Consider the following 26313-nt stretch of genomic DNA (forward strand, 5'->3'; position numbering starts at 1 on the left):
ACTACACAGTGACCTCCTGTGCATTATTTCTGCGTCACTCACTCCATGCATGTGCTTTTTTCCCTGCCTGTTGCAGCATGCAAGTGCTTGCACCAAGGTGAGTGTGATAACAAAGGTGAATGCAGCTGCCCTAGGGGATTCACCGGCCACCATTGCCAACTCGGTAAGTAGAAGTGAATTCGTTTTACTCATTTCATATGGCTGGCGTGGGATTTTCAGAGCGTACATCCATGTAAAAGTGGGCTCCCCTTTACCATACGTGTATGAGTAGGCTTCGCGGTAGTTTTAACAGGGGTGACAGAGAACTAGGACATGTATACTGGTCTTTTTGAGTGCTCGCTTGAAATAGGAGTGTTGGGGTGACACGAATATTCTAAATCGTACCGAATATTCTGTAAACGAATTGAATAAGTATCGCCGAAGTAGCACCTACCTCTTCTTCAAATTGGATACCGGATATTCTATAGTTTGTTTGTTCTCACATCGCTGAAGAATATGTAGACAGTTCTGTCTGGTTCAGCCTTGTGAGCCATAGTCCCCTTTCCCAGCATGCCAACCACCGCATTCTACTGCCATGTACTTGAGGTTACTCAAAATTTCAGAAATTTTCGGTGCTCAATATTTTCGGTATGAGGGCAACAGGCTAGGTTAGGTGGACAGAAAGTTTCAGTACAGAGCAGCAGTTCCCTATTGGATTATGTGTGTTAGTGTTTGTTTGGTGTCTTGAAATTTTACGTATGAAACAGATGCACCGAAAGTACCGAAAATAAAAGTACACAGAAAATTTGTGAAATTACAGCACCCTAATAGAGAGGTTCGACACTACGTAAAGCTGAGCAACTTTACGTTAGTGGTACATATTTAGGACTCTCTAGCCAGGTCGACCCGGTCATACACTGCCGTGTTCCAAGCTGCCAAGGGCAGGTACGTGATTCGAAAACTCCATAAGGCGGAACACAGGTCCTCATGCAGTGGGACTCTCCATTCATCGACTAATTATGTTGTGCGGAACCTCTCTAATGTTGTAAGCTATAACCTCACACGGACCTAGTCAATGACTGCAATATTAGGCTGCGTTTACATGAAAATGCACGGCCAGTTTTCCATTTTCGGTCCCGCATTTCTTCTTTCGTTTTCGTGCGTTTACATGATCAAAGCTGATCCGAGGTGGTCTCCGTTTGTATCGTTTTCGCGCTTCTACACGGGAGCAAAGGATCCGCAAACGTTCGTCATGTGCCAAGTGTTGTCGTGGAAGCACCAATCACACTCCAGGAATAGGCCACAAAACAACACTCGTCACATGACGAAAATTGTAAAAACAATTTTTTGGATTGCCGGATCCGTGTAAACGGCTGAAAACGAAACAAACGTGACGGAAAACGAGGCCAGCATACCGTTTCGACTGTTTACACACTCAAATTTATCCTGCAGAACATTTCCGTTTTCAAATTCTTTCACCTTGGCCAGCGTTTTGGTTTTCTTCCATTTTGGTCTACAACTTTTACGTTTTGCTCTTCGTACCGTGTAAATGAACCATGCATCCGAAAGGATTTTGTTGCGTTTTCACCCCCAGCTTTGTCGTGTAAACGCAGCCTTACTTGCACATGCAAAATGTCCAAAACCAAAACACAATGTATTCCGATCTGAACCGAATGCTTCGAATTGTTATCCAAAGGAACAATTCCAGAATATTCAGAATTCGTTTCACTCCTAAATGACACAACAAAAAAGCACGAGCAGTTCTCGGGCCACACTCCAAAATAGCAATTTGTGCTACTCCTGAACTGTGAACTGTTCGTGCTGTCGTCTGCAAGTGCTCTGGTTTGGTCTGGTCTTGTCAAATGAAAAACCTATTACCACCCTCTGTCTTCAGTTGGTCATGTCACGTTGTGCTTCTGTCGTCATTTTGTTTGTTAGCAAAGTTTCAATTGTCTGAGTGTGCCGCAGAGCAGTGATGATAATTGACGCTATCTACTGATAGCACTGATTTGTAAACTGCTGCTTGTCATTCCTGCTTTAAGAGTGTCTACCTTCCAGCAGCAATTCTATCTTTTGGAAGAAGGCCATTATGATCGAAACCCAGATTTATCAAAGTTTCCCTGGCCCAGCCAGGCCATTATGATCGAAACCCAGATTTATCCAAGTTTCCCTGGTCCAGCCTCTTTTACTTTATAATTGTCTTTAGTCGGCATGACTCCGTTTCCGGCTGATTCACTCTCTCGTCTTCTTCCTCTTCGGTCTGTGCTATGTGATGGATGCAGTTGTGTGCGAGGAACCCTGGGTGAAAAAGAGCAAAGTGTGTGAATGTCAACCGGGACTAGATGGACCCAACTGCACAGAAGGTAAGGGCTAAAGAAAGCTACTGTAACATGCCTGCGTGTCAAATAATGTATGATCCATGGGTTCATGCATGCTGGAATGTTGTATTCGGAGTCGAGAAGAAGAAAAAAACTTCTATGTCGTCATGCCAGTTCCTCCAACCAATTCTACCTCTTTATTCTATTCATGTGGAATAAATAATGCATATATATGGGGAGTTGGTCACTCTCATGAGTTGAGCTATTTTGTTGTCAAGAGTTAATTTAACGTCTCCATGTTATCATGTTCAAGGACATGTCAAGAACACGCTTTTCTGTTCCTCTCTTTGTGCTTTTTTGGAAATGCGTGAATATTCCCAATCACTGCTGCAGTATGTAATTGCTTGAATGACGGTCAGTGCACTGACGATGGCAGTTGCAACTGCCGGAACGGTTTCCATGGAGACAAGTGTCAGCATAGTGAGTATTATGCTGTATGAAGTGAATTCCAGTTTGCTGGCATATTTCTGTGAAATGTGGAAATACCTGTACACATTAAAGAGACGTTGGTTTTTTTATCTACAGGTTTGGGTAGAAACTATTTCTTTCGGTAGAGGCGTTTGTTTCTTCTACTCAAAAGGGTGGGTTCTACTTTCCTCTGCCGGCTCTACAAGAAAAAAAAGGTTGGTTGAAGCCGGTAGAAGTTTGTAGAGCTATGTTTGCTGTGCATATTTCTGTGAAATGTGCGAATACCTGTACAATACCTGTACACATTAACGTGGCGTTCGTTTATTGATCTACAAGTTTGGGGAGAAACTATTTCTTTCGGTAGAGGGGTTCGTTTCTTCTACTCAAAACTTCTAGTCAAAAGTGTGGATTCTACTTTCCTCTACCGGCTCTACCAGGAAAAAGTTGGTGGAAACCGGTAGAAGTTGGTAGAGCTACGGGATTTCCGGCAAGTTCAAGGATTTGTACACCTCCATACAGAATAGAAACATTTCACGTACATATCGTGTAAACTAATAAATCCGGTAGAATAGCGTTCGTCCACTTACCTCTACCTTCTTCCTCTATCGGTAGAGTGACTCTACTTTACCAGGTAGCTAAAATCGAACGCAGTTTATAGCTGAGAGCTATTAGAATGGATATGCTAAGGTCTGATCCTTCCAACAAGGCCAAGATGATGAAAGGCTATCAAGGTGAAATGAGAGGACAAAATGTAATGTTTCGTCCTGAACTGTGGGTCAAACGATACCCGGAGAGGAAGTGCACTGGAAAGTCAGTTTGCTGGAGGAAATGGAGCTAAATGGGCGAGTGGTATTTGCATAGGTAAATAATTTTAAATTGAACTATGGTACCGCTGCTGAGGAAGTGTACATCTTGTTTATGTGTGCTTTCTACTTCACCTGACTGTGCCTTGCATGTGTACTGTGTTATGTTCAGCTTTCAAGACAAAGTGCCTGGGAACAGATAACGCAACGTACACCTGGATGGCTCTCGCCAGCTTGCCGTGTCATCCACACCTCGACCGGGACAGCTGCCAGAAGAAAACGAACTTGACGCATGCCCGCCAGATGTGCACAAGAAGAGGATACAACGTGGTAGACCATGATTCCTTCACCAATCAGACGCTTGGCGTGCGCGACTGCATGGGAGCATTGCTCAACGAGATGGTGACGAGCGGTTACAGCAACCCTACTTTAATATGGACATCGTTCGTGAAGGATGACCAACATCTCATATACCAGCAGGGCAAGAACAGTTTGACTAAAGAATTGTATGACAGTGATGGAACAAGCCATCATGATGTCATCTGCGAAGGTATGCTGTAGGATTGTGATCAAATGAACCCGTGAGAGAGATGCTCAGTAGCCAGCAACCATGGGGTAGAAAGTAATACTATGCATGGTTAGCATTATACCGTTCACGCTATTTGCGACGGTCGGCCTGTACCCGTTTGTTGTGTGTGTAGACATGGTTAGCATTTAACCGTTCACTCTAAATCCAACCTTACTCGTACCCAACACCCAAAATACCATTGGTTTGGTACCGTTTTGACGATAGAAAGCTCTGTTTAGCGGAAGAACGAAACGTTAGGATTCCAACTAGGGTACGTCACAAGTCGATCGTTGTGTCAGAAACCGAAATGCTAACCAGTGTCTTGAAATCACACACAAAATGGTACAGGCCGACGTACGGTCGAAGTCAATGTGAATGGTAAAATGCTAACCATGTCTATTGACAGGGCTAGAGGACTGACACAGAGTGGCGATGCCAAGAGTGATTACAACCTACATTTAGGTTTCCCACTCCAATGGGAAAACCTACCCATCTAGCCGGAGTCGGACCCAGACGCGAGTTACCAATTCACCCCATCTGCTAAGAAACAGTTCATGTCTATGCTTGTGTCATAACCCGGCATAACGGTGACAACTGGGACGTTCATAAATTATTATTTGCATATTTTATTCCATTTGTTCGTTAGAAAAATAACATGTCGTCGTATGCATCTACGCCGGAACATACCATCAGCCAGTCCGGACATGTGAACTATGTATTGAACGTTTTCGTTCCCTTCTTCTCAAAACACTACAGGATAAGAAGGGAATAAACTAAGGGCATGTTTGATTGGTGAATCCGGATTCAGATTAGAGTCACTGGAGCAGTCAGAACACCAGTTACCAATCAAACAGAACGGCGAATATTTTTGCCTGAAATATTGTAGAACTCATGATAGCTCACCATGCCGCAAACTTCAAAATTTACACAGACTTAAAAGATGTTTACATTGCTCAACATGCGAAGCAAAACAAACTTGAAAGGCAACTACAACCGGAGAAGAAGCTTCGAAAACAGCCAAAAAATCAATCATGGACGTGGGGACCGCCGTGTAATGTGCAAAATCACACTTGGACCTCCATGTACATCACCACGCCCTTTCGTAATCACTGACATGCCAAAATCTATTCGAATCAAAACAAAAAACGAAACTCATTGCCTAGTCCTGTCAGGTCCCTCATTGGGCTTTGCAACAAGCTCTGGCTGCTCCAGCTTCTGGGGTCGGAGTGATCAGAACATGTTCTAACACTCCAAACCTAGAGCAGACCAGTGCAGACCAATCAAACGCCCCTGTTCTGGATCCGACCAATCAAACGCGCCCCAAGAGACTACAACTATAAAGATACAAAGTTAATTTGTTCATCACATTATTATGTCGGCATCGTACGTTTTGTTCATAGCTTGGTTAAAACTTCTTTCTCCGGGACTGCTTTAAGTGCAGTTGCGCTCGGTGAAAATAGACCCAAAGTGCAAAGCTTGCTGCCCTGGATCAGTTCCGATTACATCATTGTATTGTACATGCGTACGCGGCCGCATTTGTCCCACTTCCACGGCGTCAATGGCCGCGCAAGTTGAAGGCACTAAATCTGCACGCTGGGCCGGGTCTCATGGCCAGCAATCGAGGACATCTGAGAGTTGTAATTTTTGTACTCCTCCGAGGTGTGATTTTTGCCGTGCTGGGCCAAGGACAAGGAAGCCATATGCAAATAACTGCAGAAAATGGTTGTTGTTTGATCCTTTGGTGTAATCTTTGTTTCTAGTCGAAGGTAGTTGCTGTTTGGAGCAGAAACGCTGAAATTGACTATTTTCTGCATGTACTCATACATGTACTCATGTACTCAGTCATGCAGTCTCACTCGTATTTTAGCTCTTTTTCTGGAATGGATGCTGCTCTGCGCCCCTTGGTGAACATTTCCTGCGCTCGTGGAGCAGCTGAAAAGGACCACTGGTATGTCTGGTTCCTGGTTTGAAGGTGGAGAGTCGACTTTTGTGCCTTGAAAAAGGAGTAAAGAGCGATAAAGGTACGTCTGTGGCTTATTTTTGAGTGCTCCTCGTACATTTTTGATCGTGATAGAAATTCTCAGACCAAAGTCAGACCAAAGTCAGCGCGATGATGGCCGTACAGTTTTCTTGTGGATTTTTTAGTTGTTTCATCTCGTATCAATGTCAGTATCGTGATGGTGAAGTGGAGAGGGTGATTTTCTTCCTCTAGGCTTCATTCGGCCGACTTTGCTTCGTCCTTGTTGAAAAGCGATCCTGAAAAAAAGGTCGATTCGCAAAATTATGTTGATTTTCAATGTACGTGATGACATGCGATTGCTGGCTATGTCACCGAGAGCAACTGTACTGGGTAGAACCACTGAGTGGTTTGCAACAGTGGCGTACTGCTGGTCACTGGGGTCTGCCCAGCCACATGCAGCTTTAGGTATAGCCAGCATGCTGCTCATCGAGATGTTTGAGTAGCGGCAACCTTCATTCTTCGTATGCTTAGAACATTTTTTTCACTTTAACCTCTCGCCCCGGTTTTCGAAATCGTTCTCCTTGTGCGTGCGTGTGTGTGTGTATATGTGCGTGTGTGTGTGTGTGTGTGTGTGTGTGTGTGTGTGTGTGTGTGTGTGTGTGTGTGTGTGTGTGTGTGTGTGCCCGGCAACAACTCAGGGTAGGGCTGAAACGATCACTGCAAAGCGGTTATCGATTACCATCTTTTTTTAGTTCATTGCACTGACACTGCCATCAGACAAGGTTTCATTGAGTGCGACTATAGAGTCCAGGGCACCCGTTATTCGAGTATATTTCATTACTAATGTACCTATTATCTGCCCACTACTGTATGTGCCCTTGTCCTGCAGCCAAGTGGCTCCATTACAACGACTCGGTATACGCCGCAGCCACGCCATCACTGAAACCCAACGTGACTGAGCAATTTGCAGAGGAGGCATGTCAGGAGTACGGACTTCACCTCATAACCTATGACTGGCTGCAAGCACATGGCCATGTATTAAGAAACCGCTGGCTAGATAGATTGGCTCTTCGGCACGCACCTTACCACGTCAAACCAATCCGAGTGAATGGCAACTCCCTTTACATAACTGTGACGTTTAGAAATCGCAGTAATCCATTTCAAAATTCCACAATCAATCGCCACGCCAAAATCCTCTGTGTCAGTAAGTGATAATTATATTTTAGAGTGGTTTTATCAATGGCTGCCCCTGTGGAAGCAATATTTTATTCATCTGTGTCTGCAACCAGCATAACGAAATAGCTTATCATGTTGGTTGCGGACACAGAGGAATAAAACATTGCTTCATTTGCGCCTTTAATTTGCCTTATAAATGAAAGACCTCATCCCAACAAATGTTTCAAGAAGATTCCCAACCTTAATCACTTTTGCAGAGCGATTTCTTGGGTACTACCGGCCGGTGAGAAGGCATGCAATCTGTCGTTATGAAAATGCCTTGAGTGTCAACAGGTTTCGTCCAAACATATCTGTGCCATCATGACCTATACCAACATGCATTGTGGCAATGCAGATTGGGACAACAGTAATTGTGCCAGTATATCATATGCCAACATCTGCTATGCCAATGTCTGCTGTGCCGAAATATAACTATAATGTAACACCCACAGCACCACCTACCTCCTCGACCCAGTCACTCAGTGTGGGATTTCTGAATGTGTGTAGTGTTCGGCGGAAGGTAGCAGAAGTTCAAACGTTCATCTCAACACGAGGCATTCACGTTCTCGCGATAGCCGAGACATGGTTGTCCCCGGATGTGTCCGATCAGGAGTTGTCCATCCCGCACTTCGAGCTATACAGAAGAGAAAGACCTGATCAGCGAGGTGGCGGAGTTGCTGTGTATTGTCATGAGTCACTGGCTTTTCGACAACGGGCCGATTTACAGTGCGAGCTAGAGATGCTGTGGCTGGAGATTCTAGCCCCTGGTCGACATGGAACGCTCCTCGGCTGCTGTTATCGGCCGCCAAATAGTTCTGCTGCCTACTGGACCACACTGGATCAGAACGTTGAGCAAGCTGTTCAGGGATGTCAGCAGTCCACTGTGGTACTTTAGCAATCCAACTTCTCCATCTGCATCCCCTTTGTACAACATACTTTCCCACTACAATCTCTGGAATTATGTTACATCTTCAACTCGAGTCACGGCAACATCGTCCACGATGCTAGATTTGTTCCTCTCATCCTCCCCATTGGATGGTATCTGTGAAGCAATACACTTAGACATAAGTGATCACTTTGCTGTGCTGGCCCGGTTGAGCATTCACACACACCACCACGAGTCATCGTCAGTAAAAACCACCAGACGTCTCCATCGAGTAAACTGGGACAGTTTCAGTATCGACCTCCAGAGGAAACAGCAGCAAGACTTTGATGCCAACAGCAATATCCATGATATGGTTCATTCTTTCACTTCTTCTATCATGTCCACACTAGACCAGTATGCACCATTGGTACCCCAGCGTAAACGCGCACGCCGCCCATGCCTCTGGCTGACTGATGAGCTTGTGGGTGCAGTTCGTAAACGTAATCATTTACACCGGCTCCTCATGAGAGATCAAGCGAATGTACAATTGCGTGATCAGCATAGAGAAGCTCGGGCCATGGCCCGTCGACTCGACAGGAAACTCCGCAACCAGTTCTTCACTGAACAATGCCGAACGAGTGACCAGCGCAAACTGTGGAGAGTGTTGAATGTTGTAACTGGCCGTCAAAAGAAAGTCCAGGTCCCACAGGCATCCCTACAGGATCTCAGTGAAACATCTCGTAGTGTCGTACATGACCCAGCGCGTCCCACCACTCTTCAAGCTCCCTTGGGACCAACCCAACAATGTGGTTTCTCTGCTTTCCAGCCAGTCGCAGTTTCTGCCGTCGAGTCCTGTTTGAGTTCTGTGGACCCAAGTAAGGCGACTGGCAGTGATGGTGTGCCTGGCCTACTTCTACACAAGTTCTTCTCAATATTGGCACCCAATCTCACCAAAATTATCAACTATTCGCTCAGAACAGGCCAACTTCCTTCCACCTTCAAATCCTCACATGTCACCCCTCTGTTTAAGGGTGACGACCCAACCTCACCTACAAACTATCACCCAGTTTCCCTGCTACCCATCATCTCCCGTATTCTGGAGGCATTTGTAAAGAAACAGCTCACCACCTATCCCGAATCAGCCCAGCTTCTACCCACCAGCCAATTTGCCTATCGTAAACAACACTCCACAGAGGATGCACTTGTCCTCGCAGTCAACAGATGGTCTCTAGCCAAATCTCGACGAGAGTACACTGGAGTTGTGTTTGTAGATATGTCGAAAGCGTTTGATCGAGTTCAGCACGAGCGTCTTCTGACTGAACTCTTCTCTCTTGGCATATCTGGTACCCCACTCACTTGGTTTGCCGATTACCTCTCAGGCCGCTTCCAGCAGATCAGAGTTCAAGGGCATCTCTCTTCTGCCGTTTCTTGTTCTCGTGGTATCCCACAGGCCAGCGTTCTTGATCCCCTGCTATTTGTCTTGTACACTAGCACATTGAGCATGATCCTGCCACCGGCGGTAAACCACCAAGAATTTGCGGACGACATTACTCTCGACTGCTCAGACACCGACCCCACTGAAGTATGCCGAACCCTCAGTCACGCCATCACAAGCCTCGCCACGTGGCTAGAAGATATTGGTTTGCTGCTGAATGCAGCAAAAACTCAGCTTCTCTTCATAAAGCCCCGTGGCGCAGATGACACACAGCCTGAGGTGTGCTGCCATGCTGACAAACTTGCTGTCACACCTTCGGCTAAGTATCTCGGGGTAATACTCGATGAGGAGCTGTCCTGGAAGCCCCACATTGCACACCTGAGCCGCAAGACTGCTAGGACCATTGGCCAGCTCTGGAGGCATGGCCAAGGACTCAGTTTGCGCGCAAGATGCACTTGGTTCCTTAGCATGGTCCTCTCTCAGCTATGCTATGGTTCTAATAGCTTTGTTCCTGGGCTTTCTGCTCAGTTGCTTGGATGTCTGGAGAAGAGTTTCAAAGCCGGCATTCGTGCAACCTTGCAAAAGCGCTTTCTCACCCCCACCGCACCGCTTCTGGCGCTTCTTAGTATTGTCTGCCTGACACACACATACACTCAGAAAGTTCTAATTTTTGTACACCGCTGTTTCAATGGATATTGTAGCCCACTCCTACAGCAACTCTTTACAACGACTGCTCCAAACACCGTGCTAAACGATCAGCGCATCAATAGGGGCCAAGTTTCCAACTTGCTCCAAGTCCCTTTCCTTCGCGGGCCTGCTGGTCGGTCGAGTGTGATAATTCAGTATTGCATGGAACGCCCTCTCGGCTGATGTAATATCGATAACTGCTGCCGATCAATTCAAGAGAGCCCTATCTGATATTGACGTGCTTAACTTGTAAACTCTATGCCAACAGTCCAACACCCCTCGCTGTACTTCATGTTCCCTGGACTGCTAAAAATTGTCCCCATCCAGCAAAGTCTGGCAATGTTCACACATATATTCTTATGAACTGCTTCCACTAAATTTTATTTGTTCTCACAATTTAAAAAATTCACACAAATTGAGTGTCAGCATACACACAATGTCATAACAAACATTTCTATAATAATAATTATGATTATCGCTTGCATGTCTTTATCTCTATACATTTCCTCATATAATTGTCTTCATCTTTCTTTGAGAACCGGACCTATAGGCCGGTAAGAAGGCAATCATGCCTGTGCAATTGGTGAAGTAAAATAGAAGTCAACAACAACTGTGCCGACACGTCCTTCACCAACATAATTATCCTGGGTCAACATGTCCGGTCCCCACATGTCCGGGTCCCACATATCCGGTCCCCACATGTCCTGTCCCAACATGTCCTGTCCCAACATGTCCTGTGCCAACATGTCCTGTGCCAACGCGTCCTGTCCCAGCATGTCCTGTGCCAACATGTCCTGTGCAAACATATATGTGCCAACGTGAACTGTGCCACACCCGTTTCCCACAAAAATATATCAGGATAGGCGTGTTCAGAATGTATGTTGCACTCTCTGAATTTATATTAATTTGTATTGTCATGGCATGATTCACTTCTTTGCATTGCATTACACTGTACTCTAGTTTCTGCTGTGTGCGAGACGTGCTAAACGGTTCTTTTCTTGCTCTTATTCGTGTGATGGCACGACACCCGCATCCATGTAATATATGGATGCGGGTGTCGTGATTATATCACGTGTTTTGTTGTACGAGCAGTGTGACCAGCTGATTGCGCATACTCGTCTGGCCTGGAAGTTCGGCTTCCGAGCTGAGTCTTTTGCAGAGTTGTTGTTCTAATGTAGTATTAATATCCTTAAATATTTTATCAACAAGGGCATGTTCGATTGATGTGATCCGGTTCCCGATCCCGATCTTGGATCACTCGGATCCTCCCAGCTCCAATCGAACGATGGCTAGCACAGTTGGTCGTCGTAATGATGATTTAAAGTTGCCAAGGTTGTCAAGGTACCGATCAATTTTTGTAATCTATTTAGAAATTCAAATCTAAAAGCGTGAGCAAGCAGGGTTCTGCGATCATGTTGTCGCCTCCATAATAGGACCATTTCAAGTCCATAAAAAGCCGCTGTTCCACTTCCATTCCATTCCCCGTGTAGCTTGTGAAGTTAGCTGTTGTTCTCCTTCCTCGCGAGGTCTTGTGCAGTTCCATTTTTCGGTAGCAAGCATCATGGACGAAGGAGATAATAAGATTCGCCGACGGAAAATCTGTGTCGTAGTTGGCATTGTAGCTGTGGTAGTTGCCAGAATCCTGCAAAGTGAGGAGATACCGTCTGATTTGTTTGATGAGATTTGTGTACTGTCGCACCAACCTGGCTTCAATGGAGTCCTTGGATTTCGAACACCTCGACGTGTATCAGTTCCGCGGCAGAGGGTCTACGTCAAAGTTGTTGTGCCTCTGCAGTCTGATGCAGATTTTCGTGGACACTTCCGTTTGCACTGTGCAACAGTAGAAATTGTATGCACAAAGCTATCCCATTCTGTCTACATGGCTGTGCAGGGCAATGGAGGTCGGAAAGCCTATACCCGTGCGCAAGCAGCTTTTGGTTACTCTTTGGTGGCTTGGCAGTAAGAGCACCATCAGAGAGGTAGCAGACAAGTTTGGTCTATCCAAATCGACAGTATGGCACAGCATACGGCGTGTGTGTTTTGCCTTGCAGGACATGGCTCCGTTACTGATATGTTGGCCCCAGGGGCAAGGTGCAGAGAGGACGCAAGCAGAATTTCATTCAGCTCAGCACATCCACGGCGTCATGGGGGCGATTGATGGTTGCCATATCCCGATTGCAGCACCAAATGAGGCACCTGAGACATACCTGAACAGGAAAAATTCCATTCCATTATTCTACAAGCAGTCTGCGACAGGAACCTGCTATTTACGGATGCGTATTGTGGCTGGCCTGGCTCTGTGCATGATGCCAGAGTATTCGAAAACAGTCCCCTGAAGCAGTTGGTCACTGAAGATGCTCGTCGTTTCTTTTCTGGAGAAGCCTTTATCGTTGGAGATTCTGCGTACCCATTACAGCCGAAGCTGATGACTCCCTTCAGGGATGATGGTCACCTCACAGCAAGTCAGACCAATTATAACTTCAGGCACTCGTCAACACGGATGTGTATTGAAAGAGCTTTCGCATTGCTGAAAGGAAGATGGAGGCAACTCAAGTATCTAAATATTGTGAATGTTGAGAACGCCACCCATATCACCATTGCCGCCTGTGTGTTGCACAATATGGCCATCATGCACGAAGACGATGTCAGTGACTTTCTTCAAGACCTACCTGAAGGTGATGTACCTAATCCAACGTAGTATATTCAACCAAACACCGGTGCCGCAGACAAGCGCAACCGAATTGTGGATCTCATTGCTTAACAGAGGAAGGCAGACTTTCACAATTATTGACTTTCTACTACTCACTTCGCATAATTCTGCTGTATTTGAGTAGGGTCCTAATTTCTTTCCACATTCTACCTTCCATGCAACTGTTCTCAAATCAAAGCATGTGTGAAAAGCTTTTGGGTGCCAGCTACTGACTGCAGAGACTGGCAAGGAATAGTGTCGTGCAAGGAGGCAGTAGTGTGTGATTGGTAGTCTTCCCTGCCACCCCATGCTTTAACGCAAACCGCGTCACACATACACGCAACCAGAAGATGATACTCGATATTGCGTAGGTAGTACTTTCTCATGTTAAGCAGTGAAATAAGCACAAGCTCGAGTATCTTGAATGATACATCATTGAGAGAGGGATACATAATAATTGTAGATGCAAAGTATCATCACCGATTCATTGGTGTGTGTGTGTGTGGGTGTGTGTGTGTGTGTGTGTGTGTGTGTGTATGTATGTGCTATTCCCGCGGGTTGGGACCCGCCAAATGTGCAGTTGTCGCGCCAAGAAAGGTTGATTCGCAAAAAAGGATCCGTTGGATCCGGTCAACCCTGCTTCCCGAGAAGGGTTGACCGGATCCAAATCCAAAGGATCCGGATCCGGATTCGACCAATCAAAAGGGTGCGAATCCAGTGGATCCGGTGGATCGGGATCCCGATCCTAGCAAATGAACATGCCCTAAGACAGTTTCAAAACTGGTTATCCTCGAAGCCTGTTTTTGTCTTGCTTGTCCGGAGGCATGTAGACTTTCGTATGTGCGTAGAATAGTTGCAAACAAGGCGAGGGAACCGGATAATCGAACACACCTACTGTATGTATGCACTGCATATGCTGTAAATCGGTAACCAACGATTTTCTTCCGGATTGCAAGGGATCCGGATAAAAGAGGACCGGATAAGCGAGGTCTGACTGTCCCAGCAATATATTCAAACTTTGGCACTACTTCATGAAAGGAGATTTAGGCTGTGTTTTTGTTTCTGGGAGAAAACAATTCTGTGCTATTCACCCTGCAGACGTAGAATTATGTGATACTGTGGGGCTCAGAACCTTACCGAGAGTATCATATACATTGGCATCACCTACAGCGCTATCTTAGCAGCAAATGAGTTAGCTTAAATCGACAATGACAAGATAACTCGTCACGCACATGAAGCATGGACCACTGTACAATTTGCTTCACATTCGGTGGTGGAAGAAGTGGCAACATATTAATTTTAGTGTCCTTGCCCAACGCTCGCCGAGCTGACTGGGTGCTGACGTTGGATAAGGAATATCCGATTAGCGATGGACCTGCAGCTTCCACTGATATGGACCATTCAAATCAACACCCACAGTCCGACATGCCCTGATATAATTTTTTAACCGGACTTTCCACTCAATTGAGTGTGTTGTGATGCTGCGAACATTCAAGTGTAGCGAACTGTGAGCGAGTGCATTGGAGCCTTTTGTATTGTCTTTTCTGCGCAGAGCACTGTGCTAATGGCGTTCTGGCCCAGGACCTGAGTTGCAAGTGCAACCGCACTGTCTTCTATGGAGAATACTGTGAAAAGGGTAAGACTGCATGATAAAACTGTCTAAGTCTGTGTGGATTATACATGTACTACAATGGAAATAACCCGCTGGTGAACGGGGTATACTGATGTCTATATTTCAGGACCAACAAAATCCGCGTGTGGCTTATACTCAAGTGCAGCTTAATTAAGGCCGATTCACAACACCACTTTCTGCGACGCGACTCGCGACAGTTGCGGCTAGAAACTGTCTGTCCCGAGCTGTCGCATACAGTCGCAAGGCACCTGTCGCAGAAGTTGAAGAAAGTTCAACTTTTGCGACATGTGACGTTCGACATGCACAAGTAGAGTGCAGTTTCTACCCTGGGTGCTCATGCAGTGCACGTGCATAGTACTACTACGAGGTGATTTGTAATAAATTTACATGAAAGTAAAAAAGGCTTTCATTCCGTTGCCCTGGCGGGTTTTGAAGTGTGCATGGTCTCATTTTGTCACTCTGTATGTCCTCTATCCATATATGAACTTCTTGAAAGCACAACACAAACATGAGAGACACAGCGTGGGGTTGCTTTGCATGCATTTTTTCACCCAGAAAAAGTGTGTACAAAATTTTACAAGTCAGTAAAATAGGGTCTAACATCAACAAATATGACCTAAATGTGTCAATAAGCTTGCAATGGTAAATCAAGATACATCTGAAGCGAGTCACATGCAGAGAAAGCAGATTGGTTTTGCAGGTTGCTCAACATATTGGTTTCTCACGGTACGTCGTCAACTCCGGTTCAAACGGTAGGTAATCTTTGACCGCCTACCGGCATTGTAGAGCATGAGCACGCAGACCTTATCTTGCTGCTCCATTCTTTCAACTTGCTATTCATCGTCATGTGTGAAACAACCACACTAATCAAACATACCAGCCATGATGCGTTCCAGCCGTCCCACGACAGTGTGCCCTCGTGCATCTGAACGACAGTGCACTTAACCAGCACCTACTGACAGTGTCGGAGCTTCCATACTCTCCAAGACAAGTGCAGTGACTCCTTCACCTGATTCATATACTTCTGTGTTGGAAGAAGACTGCAGACCACCCTCAATGGGTGCTCCGCCGTCAACACCCAACATACATTCATGCCACATCATTTCTGCATTTGCTATTTGCCGTCATGAATCTCTACCAGCACGTCTAAGGTAGCAAGCTGAGTTTCATACGTAGATCTACTGACCAGCTAATTATTTTACCTGTACGCCATAAGCATCAGCAGCTTCGAACTTGGATTTGAATCACCTCAAATTCATGACGGGTGAGTGAAATACACCTACTGTCAAAATTGCAGTTTCTGACCATCACCTTTTTGGCTAATCTCTTCTTCAGCCCTGCTACTCTTGACAGTGTGGCAGACTCAATACCGGCCTCGGGGACCAGCCTAGGGTTTCCACCTGCCGTAGAATATACTCTCTGGCTCTTGGACGTCCTTCAAGTATCCATTGAGGGATATTTTACCCCATTGACCACAAATTCACGAATTTCGATCCATGATTGATAACTCACAAGGCCGTGGAAGAAAACAATTCCGCAAAACGCTGCTGATGCTTACAAACTACAATACAATGGCAACTCATTTGTCTGTCGAACTAACAAAAACAATTCATGGGAAGAATGCAATCGCCCTCAACAATGCTATTTTACTCGATTTGTAAAATAATATGCCATGTAATTTTTTTACAAATCACCTCGTACACGGGTGTTTGCAGTGCATGAAATCTGGCCAGTCGTCCCCGTAAGCAAAATGCGTATGCATTCGGATCTACCGTACATTTCCTCGTGTTTTAGGAGAATCTGAGCGGTACGACGCGGTCGAATTGGGCCTGAATTTGCCCTGAACCAGCCGCTATCGAAGTAAAATTAGGCATTTTGAAGGCTACACGGGAACACTGCGGCCATGTCTTCTTTCCTGCGTCGTTTGTTTGAAAATCGGAGTGTTTTTGAGCTCGTAGTTTCGTCTTCGTTGTGGAATGGCCGTGCGTACATTCTCCTTGGAATTACCAATGTCACACCCCCGTTTATTACATTACTAGGAGTTTTGCTGGCAGCCACGATAGTTTTTATCCCTGGTTCCATATGTCCTTTCATTGAACAGCCAAACGAAACTTTGTGGCGCGGGGGTCTCAAGTTTGTCACTTTGAGTTGTACACAACAACCACATCAACACCTCAAAGAACCAAAAAACCAAGTGAGCAAAGTATTTCAATGTTTCGCTTTTGCCTGGCCTGCTGTGAAGATGGAGACTTCTACTCGGTAGCAGATACTCATATCAATAAGCTGGGAGGGAGAGCGTGGCCAGTAAAATGTTAGGATAAAAAGAGCCACGCTCTCTCTCGGAAAAGGTCGTCGTTCCAACACACTTGCTCTACCCAGATCTGTAGTAGGCTAGATTTTGCATGCACGTGCGAGATTCGCATCCGCCGCACACATAGCCAGAGTCGAAATTTTTGTACTCTCGGATTTGCCGCCATCTTGACGAGTGGCCTCTGCACACTAGTGCATAAGGATTTCGCATACATGAAAAAATGATTGTGAACTGTGTGTTGCTGTCACGGCTTGTCGCAGCTCGTCGCAGGTGTCACAAGTCGCATGTCGCGTTGCTAGAAGTTGTATTGTGAATCGGCCTTTATACTCGAATGTGGATTTTACTCTGGAAAATACTGTACATAACCAGGTGCTGATATCACGACCGTATTTCCACACCCAGATTTTTTGCCACGAAATGCAGCTACCTACCCTATAGTTTGGAAGCTTGCACATCATTGTGAACCTGAAGAAGGCAATTTGCCGAAGCGGAATAATTGTTGTGAAATGAGTTGAACTATTGCAGTGTTAATGGAAGAGAGCGTGTGGGGTCTACTCTCAACTGTTTATGAAAATGCAGGAAGCCTCCCCACTTCTACTACCCTATCTATCGACGTTAATTAATTTGACCATCGCAGAATAGGCCTCACCAGTAACTTTTTTTGGGTTGAACTAGAGATGTGTGGCTTTTATACTCTGGGAAATCTGGTGCTTAGACGGTCTGGCTCAACCACTGGTAACTTGTTTGTGGTTCAATTGCTCCCTTCATGCTTCTCATTGCATAGCATGCCGTGATGCTTTTCCTTGCCATTCCCTGCTCTTGTTGCGCATGCATGAACATATCGTATCTCTACAGACGACTGCAAGTGCTTGAACCAGGGTCAGTGTGACAACGAGGGTAAATGCATCTGCCCGACAAGATTCTACGGAGAACATTGCCAACTCGGTAGGTAGCAAGATATTCATTTTTGTCAATGCAAACAGTTATTTTCACTCATTGCATATAAGGCTGAGGTTGTGATCGTTTCTTCATACCCTGATCCAGATCCACACCCGCTACTACTATTATCATTCCGTTTGAATGTGGTGGATCTCCCCCAGTGCACCTGGGGTGTTGTGTAATCTGGATGTTTAAAAAAACTGCTTTGACGTGTCGCACCCGATGATGATCATGAATCATGTACTAACCATGCTGTGCTGTTCTGTTGCTACTTTTGTTGTGCACTGAAACAATATGTACGTCATGCACTGCACACAATAACTGCTGCAGAGTGCAGAACATGTCTGAACCAGGGTCGCTGTAATGAAGACGGCACCTGCACCTGCGCTGAAGGATGGATTGGTGACCGGTGCCAGACTCGTAAGTGTCTACTTAATGAAGCGAATACGCTGCATTCCTTCGGCGTGCGTACTGCATGTTGCAGTTACATTTCTTTCGCTTTGTAAATCTATGTCCAGTGAAAGTAATGCCATGTGTTCGGATTACAGTCCGCATTTTAAACACCCCTAATTTACACCCCCCAAAAAATAAAAGGTCTGTGCTGCTCACACTCCAGTGGTTAAAATTAATACACCACGATGTAAAGGGTGGATGGGTATAATCTGGGCACGGATAATACTCAGGTACGGCGATTACTCTGGAAAGTATGGTACACTGTAGTAGTTGATTTGCCTGTCGTCGGTTGGACTAGTTGAGCCAACTTGCATGCATGAACGGCGGTCATCGGCCCCAGCAACTTCTGGTCTCCTGGCTTGTTGCAAAATGCCCATTTTGTGTCACCCGGGAAACATAAGCGGGACTTGATCCCAGCGGATTTTGAGAAGTGGAGTGTCCCTGCCTCATTAATATCATCAAGAGTCCATAATCCCGCAGAGTGCGCAACTAGGATGGGGTTGTGGGACGGCGTAATCCGTGATTTACGTCATGTTTGGGTCGGACTTGCGTCATTGCGTCGACGCGGTCAACCACGGTTCACACTTTCCCTACTCATGATGTCACACTATGACGTTCAACACGGATTTCGTCCCAGATCTGATCAGTGAAGTTGCGCTCTCTGGAGGATTATGGATTCTTGATATAATGGTTTGACCTTGCTTGCAGCCGCCGTGAATGGTTTGTCGATGATGTAAGCCGAGTAGATTTATGTCAGGGAAATGCAAATTTTCTACTCCACTGGCCGAGTGGAGTGAAGAAATTAAGCTTTCCCCAGTGGTCACTAGAACAGGTTGGAACTACAGGCACACTACATCGCATGATGTGAGTTTTCACCATCACCAGAACCCATAGAACGGGTAGCCAGGCCGTTGTAGATGTTGGATGGGATGTGTTCTGGTCCAATGGATTGAAATAATCAGCTCCTACTCAAGACCGTCCAGCATCTCGACATAAAGAACAGTATTGGCCGTGGATTTACAAGCCAAAGGTCTGCTCCATCTGTCATGCCGTGCCCCTCAAAGACTGTGAAAGTCCCTAAATAGTACCTCACATCTTTTTTTTCTCGATGTCTGCTGCGGGCATAATTTGCATGCTGCACACGTTTTTTCTTTGGGAGGTTCGTAGACTGATTTCTTACTGTTATGCCTATGTCTGGCATACTGACCAATGTTGTTGTTGTGTGTTGGTTTAATGTAGGGTGTGCGGACACGGACCCATGCTGCGTGAACAAGCGCATCGTGACACGCCGGGATCAGGTCTGCCGCGCCGCCACTAGCGACTGTGACGTGGCGGAGTACTGCGACGGCGAGAATGCCACATGTCCACAGGACCTGACCGCACGCAACGGCTGGCCTTGCTCCAATAGTCAAGCATCCTGCTGGAGTGGAGTTTGCCAATCACGAACTGGCCAGTGTCAGAGTGTCTGGAACGATATGGATCAAGGGTCAGCTCCTGAGGATTGCTTCTCAATCATGAACGTTTTTGGAGAACGTACGGGTAACTGTGGTTTCAAATCGTCCAATTCCACCCCAGGAACCTATGCAGCCTGTGCGGCTGGAGATGCCCTATGTGGTAGTTTGTTCTGCCTTCCAGTTGTTCGAAAGAACCAACCCAGTAGTGATGTTCTGTCAAAAACCGTTCCCGTACGCGGTGATGGCGGTATAATCAGGTGCAATGGTTTGTACGCGTCCCCGCCAAGAAACCACGATGACCCATCGCTCGTGAAGGACGGAACACGCTGTGATGCCAGCGGCGCTAACAAGGACCTCGTGTGCCACAAGCAACGCTGCGTGGACCAGTCTCGAGTCACCAGTCAGTGTTCGGTCGATGCTGACAGCGGCAAAGAGTGTGGTGGAGTCGGTGTCTGTACAAATGTAACAACCTGCCTTTACCCACCCACACCTGGTAAGTTTTTGTTTTCACTGAATACCACAGAACCATCAGATGCTGCACAGCGGGGGCGGTGACATATTGGATGGAAGTGGGGGCGGGGCAAAAGTAACTCCTCCAACCAAAGGTCCCCGAATCATCTTTACTAAGTTACCCTCATAGTGTGCATTTTCAATTCATTTTTAGTTTCTGTACGTCCACGGTGTGTTTGGTTGGTACGATCAAGAACAGGATCGAACAGCTGGTGCACATGGCGCAGCCCCATGCCAACTACACGGTACTCCAGAAACAGAGCACGTTTTTGTGAAAAAAATATGCCAAACTTAGTACATACTTCAAAATGTGTATGTGTCACCATGGTGACTGTGTACAGTACGAAGAGTCCAACCCCAAAGTGTGTGCACGTGATCATTTGGGACCAAAATCGATGTTCCCGCCAGGTTTCACAGTGAAAAAGTGAAACTGCTCGGTTTGCTCCGGCCTCGAGGCCGGAGCAAGCAGAACATGTTCTGGCCGACCCAGAACAGGTGCAGTGCCAACCAAACGCGCTGTTCTGGTGAATTCTGTTCTAGCTCGTACCAACCAAATGCGCCCCCAGTTGGCATATGGATGCGATGTGCTACAGATCTTGGCTCTCAAGCTATTGCTGCTACATGGAATGTACAAGCAACAAAATAGCCGTCATGCCTTTTTGAGAGCTGCCTTACTGCGTGTGAGCAAAACTCTGTATCCTCCAACCAAAATTTTCATCGGCGTAGAATGGTCATTCAAAGTCCTCAGATTCCTGAGGCTCAAGCTATTCTGACCTCTACTTTGCACGAGCCATGCAACTATGACCTACAGGGAACGTCCAATTTCTTGGGCATGCTGTTCACAGACGTGCTCGCCTCACACGCAATTTGTAAAAAAAATGGTCGTATCTGTGGTTCGCTTTTTCGCGCTATTACTGTCCTCGCAATTGGAACAGGCCCGGCCAAAAGCGGTATGGTTGCCAGGTATACTAACCACTGAGCTTTGGATATGGTTACGTGAGGATACACGGAATTCGCAAAACAACTTCGTAGCACGTCCTGTGGTACTGCGCTGTAGGACTGTTTGTCAGGATTGTTCATGTGCAGTGCGAGCGCAGAAGGACCGGAAGTTGTGTGCGGATTGGATCACGTTTCCCAGTTTGAATTTTCTTCACATTGCGGATGTTCGAGCTGGGAAGGCAGAAGAACAGAGGTTCGAATATTCAGGGGTTTTCAGCCCTAACGCAAACCCAGATTTTGCAATTTCACGAGAATTTTAAAAGCCTCAGTACAGCTCCTGAAAAGAGTTTTTTGAGTAATAATGATACGGTGGCGAATAATACCTATAATACCCAGAGAAATGGTGATAGCTACTAGTTACTAGCAAGTGTAGATAAACAAGAGTGCGCAACTCCGGATCTCTCCTGCACAATCTGCAAATACCCCCGCCCACGGCGGAATTTTTGTGGGCGTCACCTTTTTTCAGAGAAACGCGCAGAGCAGTGCAGAGTAGGCAAAGCCCGATTTTGCCAGTGAAGCTTCGATATTTTGCCGCAAAATTTTGCTTTCTCAACGTTAATATTTTGCTTTCATTTTGCCAGGCCACTCGATATTTTGCTCCCTTTTTGCCCCCAAAAAAAATTGTGTCACATGTGGGAAAAGTGACCGAAAGTGGGTCAAGTGTTAGCAAAAATGAGAAAAAGTGAGTCACGTGTTGCTGAAACTGTGCGAAATTGAGTCACGTGCACCGTGTAAGTGTAAAATCTCCAAATTTCTAGCGGACACACCGATATTTTGCTCCGTTTTGCTAGCAAATTCCCTTTCAGAATTCTTCGATATTTTGCTAGCATAATTGCTAGCGAAATCGGGCTATGCCTAGTCTGGGGCACGTGCTGGGCACTGGCCTTGTAGTGTAAGTCCGGCCAAGAGCCCGAGGGAAAACTTTCCGAAAGACTCGCAGCGCGAGCGTAGTCGAAAAGATTACGTCAACAAAAAAATCTGCTACCCATCCGCGAGTTGCACACGCTTATTCATCAACTCTTGATGGCAAGCGGACTGAGCTCGGGACAACCTTCCAGGTTTTGAGCTGACTGCATAGGCAGGAGCACCGGTGACCTCAGAGTTGAGGAAATTCCTAATTTTCGGTGCTATCTGTATCGTAACTTGTTAGGGCCCGGTCACACATGCACTCGGAAGTAGTGGATCCGCTGAAGCGACGTCGCAGGAGCGAACAATACCATGGCAACGGCGAAAAGCAGAACTTCCGCCTCAGTGGAAACTCCAATCCGCTTCCTCCAAAATTTTCGAACCAAGACTATCGCTTCTGCGGTTTCGCTTCAGCGGAAAGCACCACGGTCTGCTGTATAAGGACTTACTACAAGAAATTTGTATGCGTATGATGCCCCTGCAACAAAATGCGTGCAAGATGGTCATTGACCTCGTCTATTGTCCGTACCGTGTCCACCACAACCCACTTTACTCTCATTTCCGCCGAAGTAGGAGTTTGCCCTGTTTGTATGCGTGACCATACACACGTGGTTTCGCTGGAGCAACACCAGGCTCGCTGTTGCAGAACCTCCACGCTGAAGCGAACCCCAGTGCACGTGGGACCGGGCCCTAAGTGCTCCCCTCTCTATCACCCTGAGCACTATGAGTTCAGGAGAGCAATATGGAACAAAAAAAGTGAAGATCTAAAGTCAAAATGTTCGTGGGTTTCCATAGTAATTTTTTGAAATTAGATTTTGCGAAGCGAGGATGGTATGCTGTTGTCTGCTTTGCTGAGATGCTTGTGTGTGTCCTCTTTGTTTCTCCGCAACAGAGAGCAACGAGTCCGCTAACACTACCCAGGCTGCTACACCCACGACCAGTTACTCAAAAGCCGAACAAACGAGCGACCCAGCCACAACCACTCCAACCGAAGTCGTCTAATAGAATGACGGTGATGAACAGTGCAGTGCATGAAGTGTCAGTAATTGTAACTAGTTACTCATAAACCGGGGGAATACTACCGACAGGACTAACCTGGTGCCCTTCCACTTACCCACCCATCTTCCATAGCATCCACAATTCGGTCCAGGAAACTCGACAGGCACATGCAGTGTAACTCCAACAGAACGTTTCCAGGACGTGAAGAGCCCCTGCTAACCAAGTGTGTTTCCAGTCCTGATAATTTCCTTCCATTGTAAATTTCAAATCTGCTATTTCAGATCAGTGAAAATCTGAGGCAGACCGATATCCCATAACCCGCTACGGCAGAGTAATTATGTGGTATTTTAATTAGTATTTATGCATCTATTATTTGCAAGATGATGAGGGTTTATCTCGACATAGCATACCTTAACTGGTTTAGTTTTGTTGTTGTGTATTGTACTAGCACATAGTATATACATAAGTCGTCTACATTACTTATTTATAAACAGATGTTGTCAGTTGTTACTTAGTCTTTTAATGTGTTCCCCAAGTTCTTTGACTGAAAATCTGGCAGTTTGGGCTCAAGTCATTTGGCTCCAGTTTTTTTATTTTTTCATTTCTAACTCTTGTTTCTAAGTTGAGGAAAAGTTCTCAATCTTCGGACTTTGTGTGGTCACAACTGGTGCGTGTACGCGTGAAACCATGCGTTTGTGCGTACTTTGCTGGCTTTTGGTGCGCCATGCGTACGGAAACGCGCCCAAATAGAAATTCCATTATGTTGGAATTTGCAGCGCGCATCAGGCGCGTACCAGCCTACATGCCATTCACTTTGATTGGCGGGGTCAACAAATTAGTACTCGAAGGTGTCGCACGCGCTAAATACGACACAGATTGCTGTTTGTAACAAAGCTTATCAAAAGTACATAGCCCCCCAGAGTGTGCAACGCCTGTTCCAGCCCTGCATAGTCCCTGATACCAAGAGTCCATAACCCCCCAGAGTGTGCAACTCGTGATCTTTCTCAGCACAAATCAGTGTCGCAACGAAATCCAAACTACATACGTCATGTAGTGAGTAGCGGGTGTACCAGATATGCACATGGCCCCATCCGTCCATGCTTGACTATGGACCGGATGACGCAATGTTTGGATTTCGTTGCGCCAGACCCCAACCTGGAGTTGCACACTCTGGGGGGTTATGGACTCTTGCTGATACTGATAGGGTCTTGGTTGAGCCAGGTTTTACAAAATTAGGACAGGTATACCAATGCAAAATGTGTGGAGAAGCAGATCCCAAACCCAGGTTTTTGAGATTTAAAGTGGGTTTTTGATCCTCAATTCGGCCCAAATTGGACTTGCAAAAGCCAGCGGGACTGTTTCCGATGAATGGACTGTAGTAAAATCCCTTAATTAATCAGGCTGCGAAAAATTCGCCGAAAATGAGACTGATCGAAAAATCGCTACGCTTTTCGCCGATTTTGGAGGGTTCCTTTGACAATCGCCGAAAATCAACCAAATCTTCTTATAATTATTTCACAAATTTTGAGGCCAACATGCCAACAGTTCTTTTAGCCGATTTTCCAATATATTCCAGTTTTGCAGCCGATTGTCAAACAGTCAACTGATTTTGCAGTCAACTCTGATGTATTTTTGACCCGAACGAAAAGCCGAACAAGCGGAAAAAACTGGCCGGTTTGGGGAAAGCCTACACAGGGGACCTTTCCGAATCTGAGCTTTCCAAGTTGGAAGGTTGTTGGTTTGCGCCTTGGAGAAGTGTTGGACCCAGGTGTCAGTTCGCTGAATGTCTCAGTACTCCCGGCCTTGTCAGTTTTGTGCCATTTTGTCGCACTCGCTGACTGTATAAAGATCTGGTTACGTTGGTGGACAGTTATCATAATATAACAAACAAACAAAAAACTAACTAATACTGCGACAAGAATACCATGTAACAGGAGATGAGCCCTCGCCACGGAGAACGGTTTTGGGAAGCAAAGATGCAATGCGCTTGAGAAAAGCCAAAGCCTTGCCTCGACCACCCGTGCCACAAAACAGCAATGGTGCTGGGATTCATGCTGCCATGGAGAATCATAATCAGTAAATTTATGTTGCTGTTTTTTTTCTTCCTTTTTTCTTTTTTCTTTTTGGTTTCCCGTTCCTGGGGCCTTCTATTCGGTGCTCTCTGTAGTTGTACTTCTGTACTGTTTCATGTTGAGCTACATGTATCCGGATTCCAATAAACACCAAAAAAAAGAACAAAAGAAAGAAAAAAACAGTCACATGTACCCATATATTTGGCGTTCCCTCTGAGCTACCCAAACAAATATTGTGCTTGACCGCATTACGGCACGTTCGGTATCTCCGCCTTCTCCGTTAAGGTGAATTCTCTCCAGTGTGTCCCCCTGTAGCTGTGTGGTGTTGGAGAGGGAAAGGCTGCCATGTTCGAGAACGGGTCGGATGTAGGTCGTGTATATTAACAATAGGCTGGAAGCGTTCATTGTGCCACGTGTCTTGGGGAGTTGTAGTAGTTTTTTGGTTTTGTTGGTTATTTCTATGATGTGTTGGGCCCATCGCATATCGTCTTGGAGTGTAACACCAAGGTGCCTATGTTGGTGGACCTGCTGCAGCCGAGTCGAGTGGAGCACAAAGGAGGAAGAGCGTGGGGCCAAGTATGCTACCTTGTGGCACACCAGCTGTGATTGCAAGCGATGTTGATGCTTTCCCGTGTATAACTACTTTGAGCTGGCGATTCGAGAGGTAGTTCTTGAGCCACTGAAATAATTTTCCTCCAAGGCCAATTTCCGCAGCCTTGTGGAACACCCCTGCATGTGACACATGGTCAAATGCACCGGCGATATCCACTGCTATAACCTGGGCATGGCCCCCAGCAGCAACTGTGCGGACTCATTCATTGTGCAGCGCCGTGAGGACATCAGCAGTGCCCCCGTTCGGACGGAAACCATACTGGGTGTCAGCAAGAACGGAGTGTCTCTCCAATTAGTTGGTGATTTGGCTGTTGATAATAGCCTCCATTACCTTGGATAGAACGGATAAGAGAGAGACTGGGCGATAGTTGGCTGGTGCTGACCGCGCGGCCTTCTTGTAAACAGGGAAAACGTGTGGTAGCTTCCAGATTGTTGGTT

The 26313-nt window shown here is 46.2% G+C and overlaps 1 protein-coding gene and 1 long non-coding RNA gene across 2 annotated transcripts; both read left to right on the plus strand.

The window, feature by feature from the left end:
* Positions 1–104: 104 nt before the first annotated feature.
* On the plus strand, positions 105–2773 carry LOC135821438 (uncharacterized). The gene is made up of 3 exons (XR_010554354.1): positions 105–163; positions 2262–2342; positions 2691–2773. It is a non-coding gene; the product is annotated as an uncharacterized LOC135821438 (long non-coding RNA).
* A 665-nt stretch (positions 2774–3438) lies between these two features.
* LOC135821766 (uncharacterized) lies at positions 3439–23685 on the plus strand. The gene is made up of 8 exons (XM_065334764.1): positions 3439–3496; positions 3741–4118; positions 6986–7300; positions 14540–14623; positions 17787–17876; positions 18201–18290; positions 19563–20270; positions 23085–23685. The coding sequence occupies exons 1-8, from the start codon at positions 3439–3441 to the stop codon at positions 23192–23194; spliced, it is 1833 nt and encodes a 610-aa protein (XP_065190836.1). The 3' UTR covers positions 23195–23685.
* Positions 23686–26313: the final 2628 nt, after the last annotated feature.

Source organism: Sycon ciliatum, chromosome 7 (genome assembly GCF_964019385.1).
Source record: "Sycon ciliatum chromosome 7, ocSycCili1.1, whole genome shotgun sequence".
Lineage (NCBI taxonomy): Eukaryota > Metazoa > Porifera > Calcarea > Leucosolenida > Sycettidae > Sycon > Sycon ciliatum.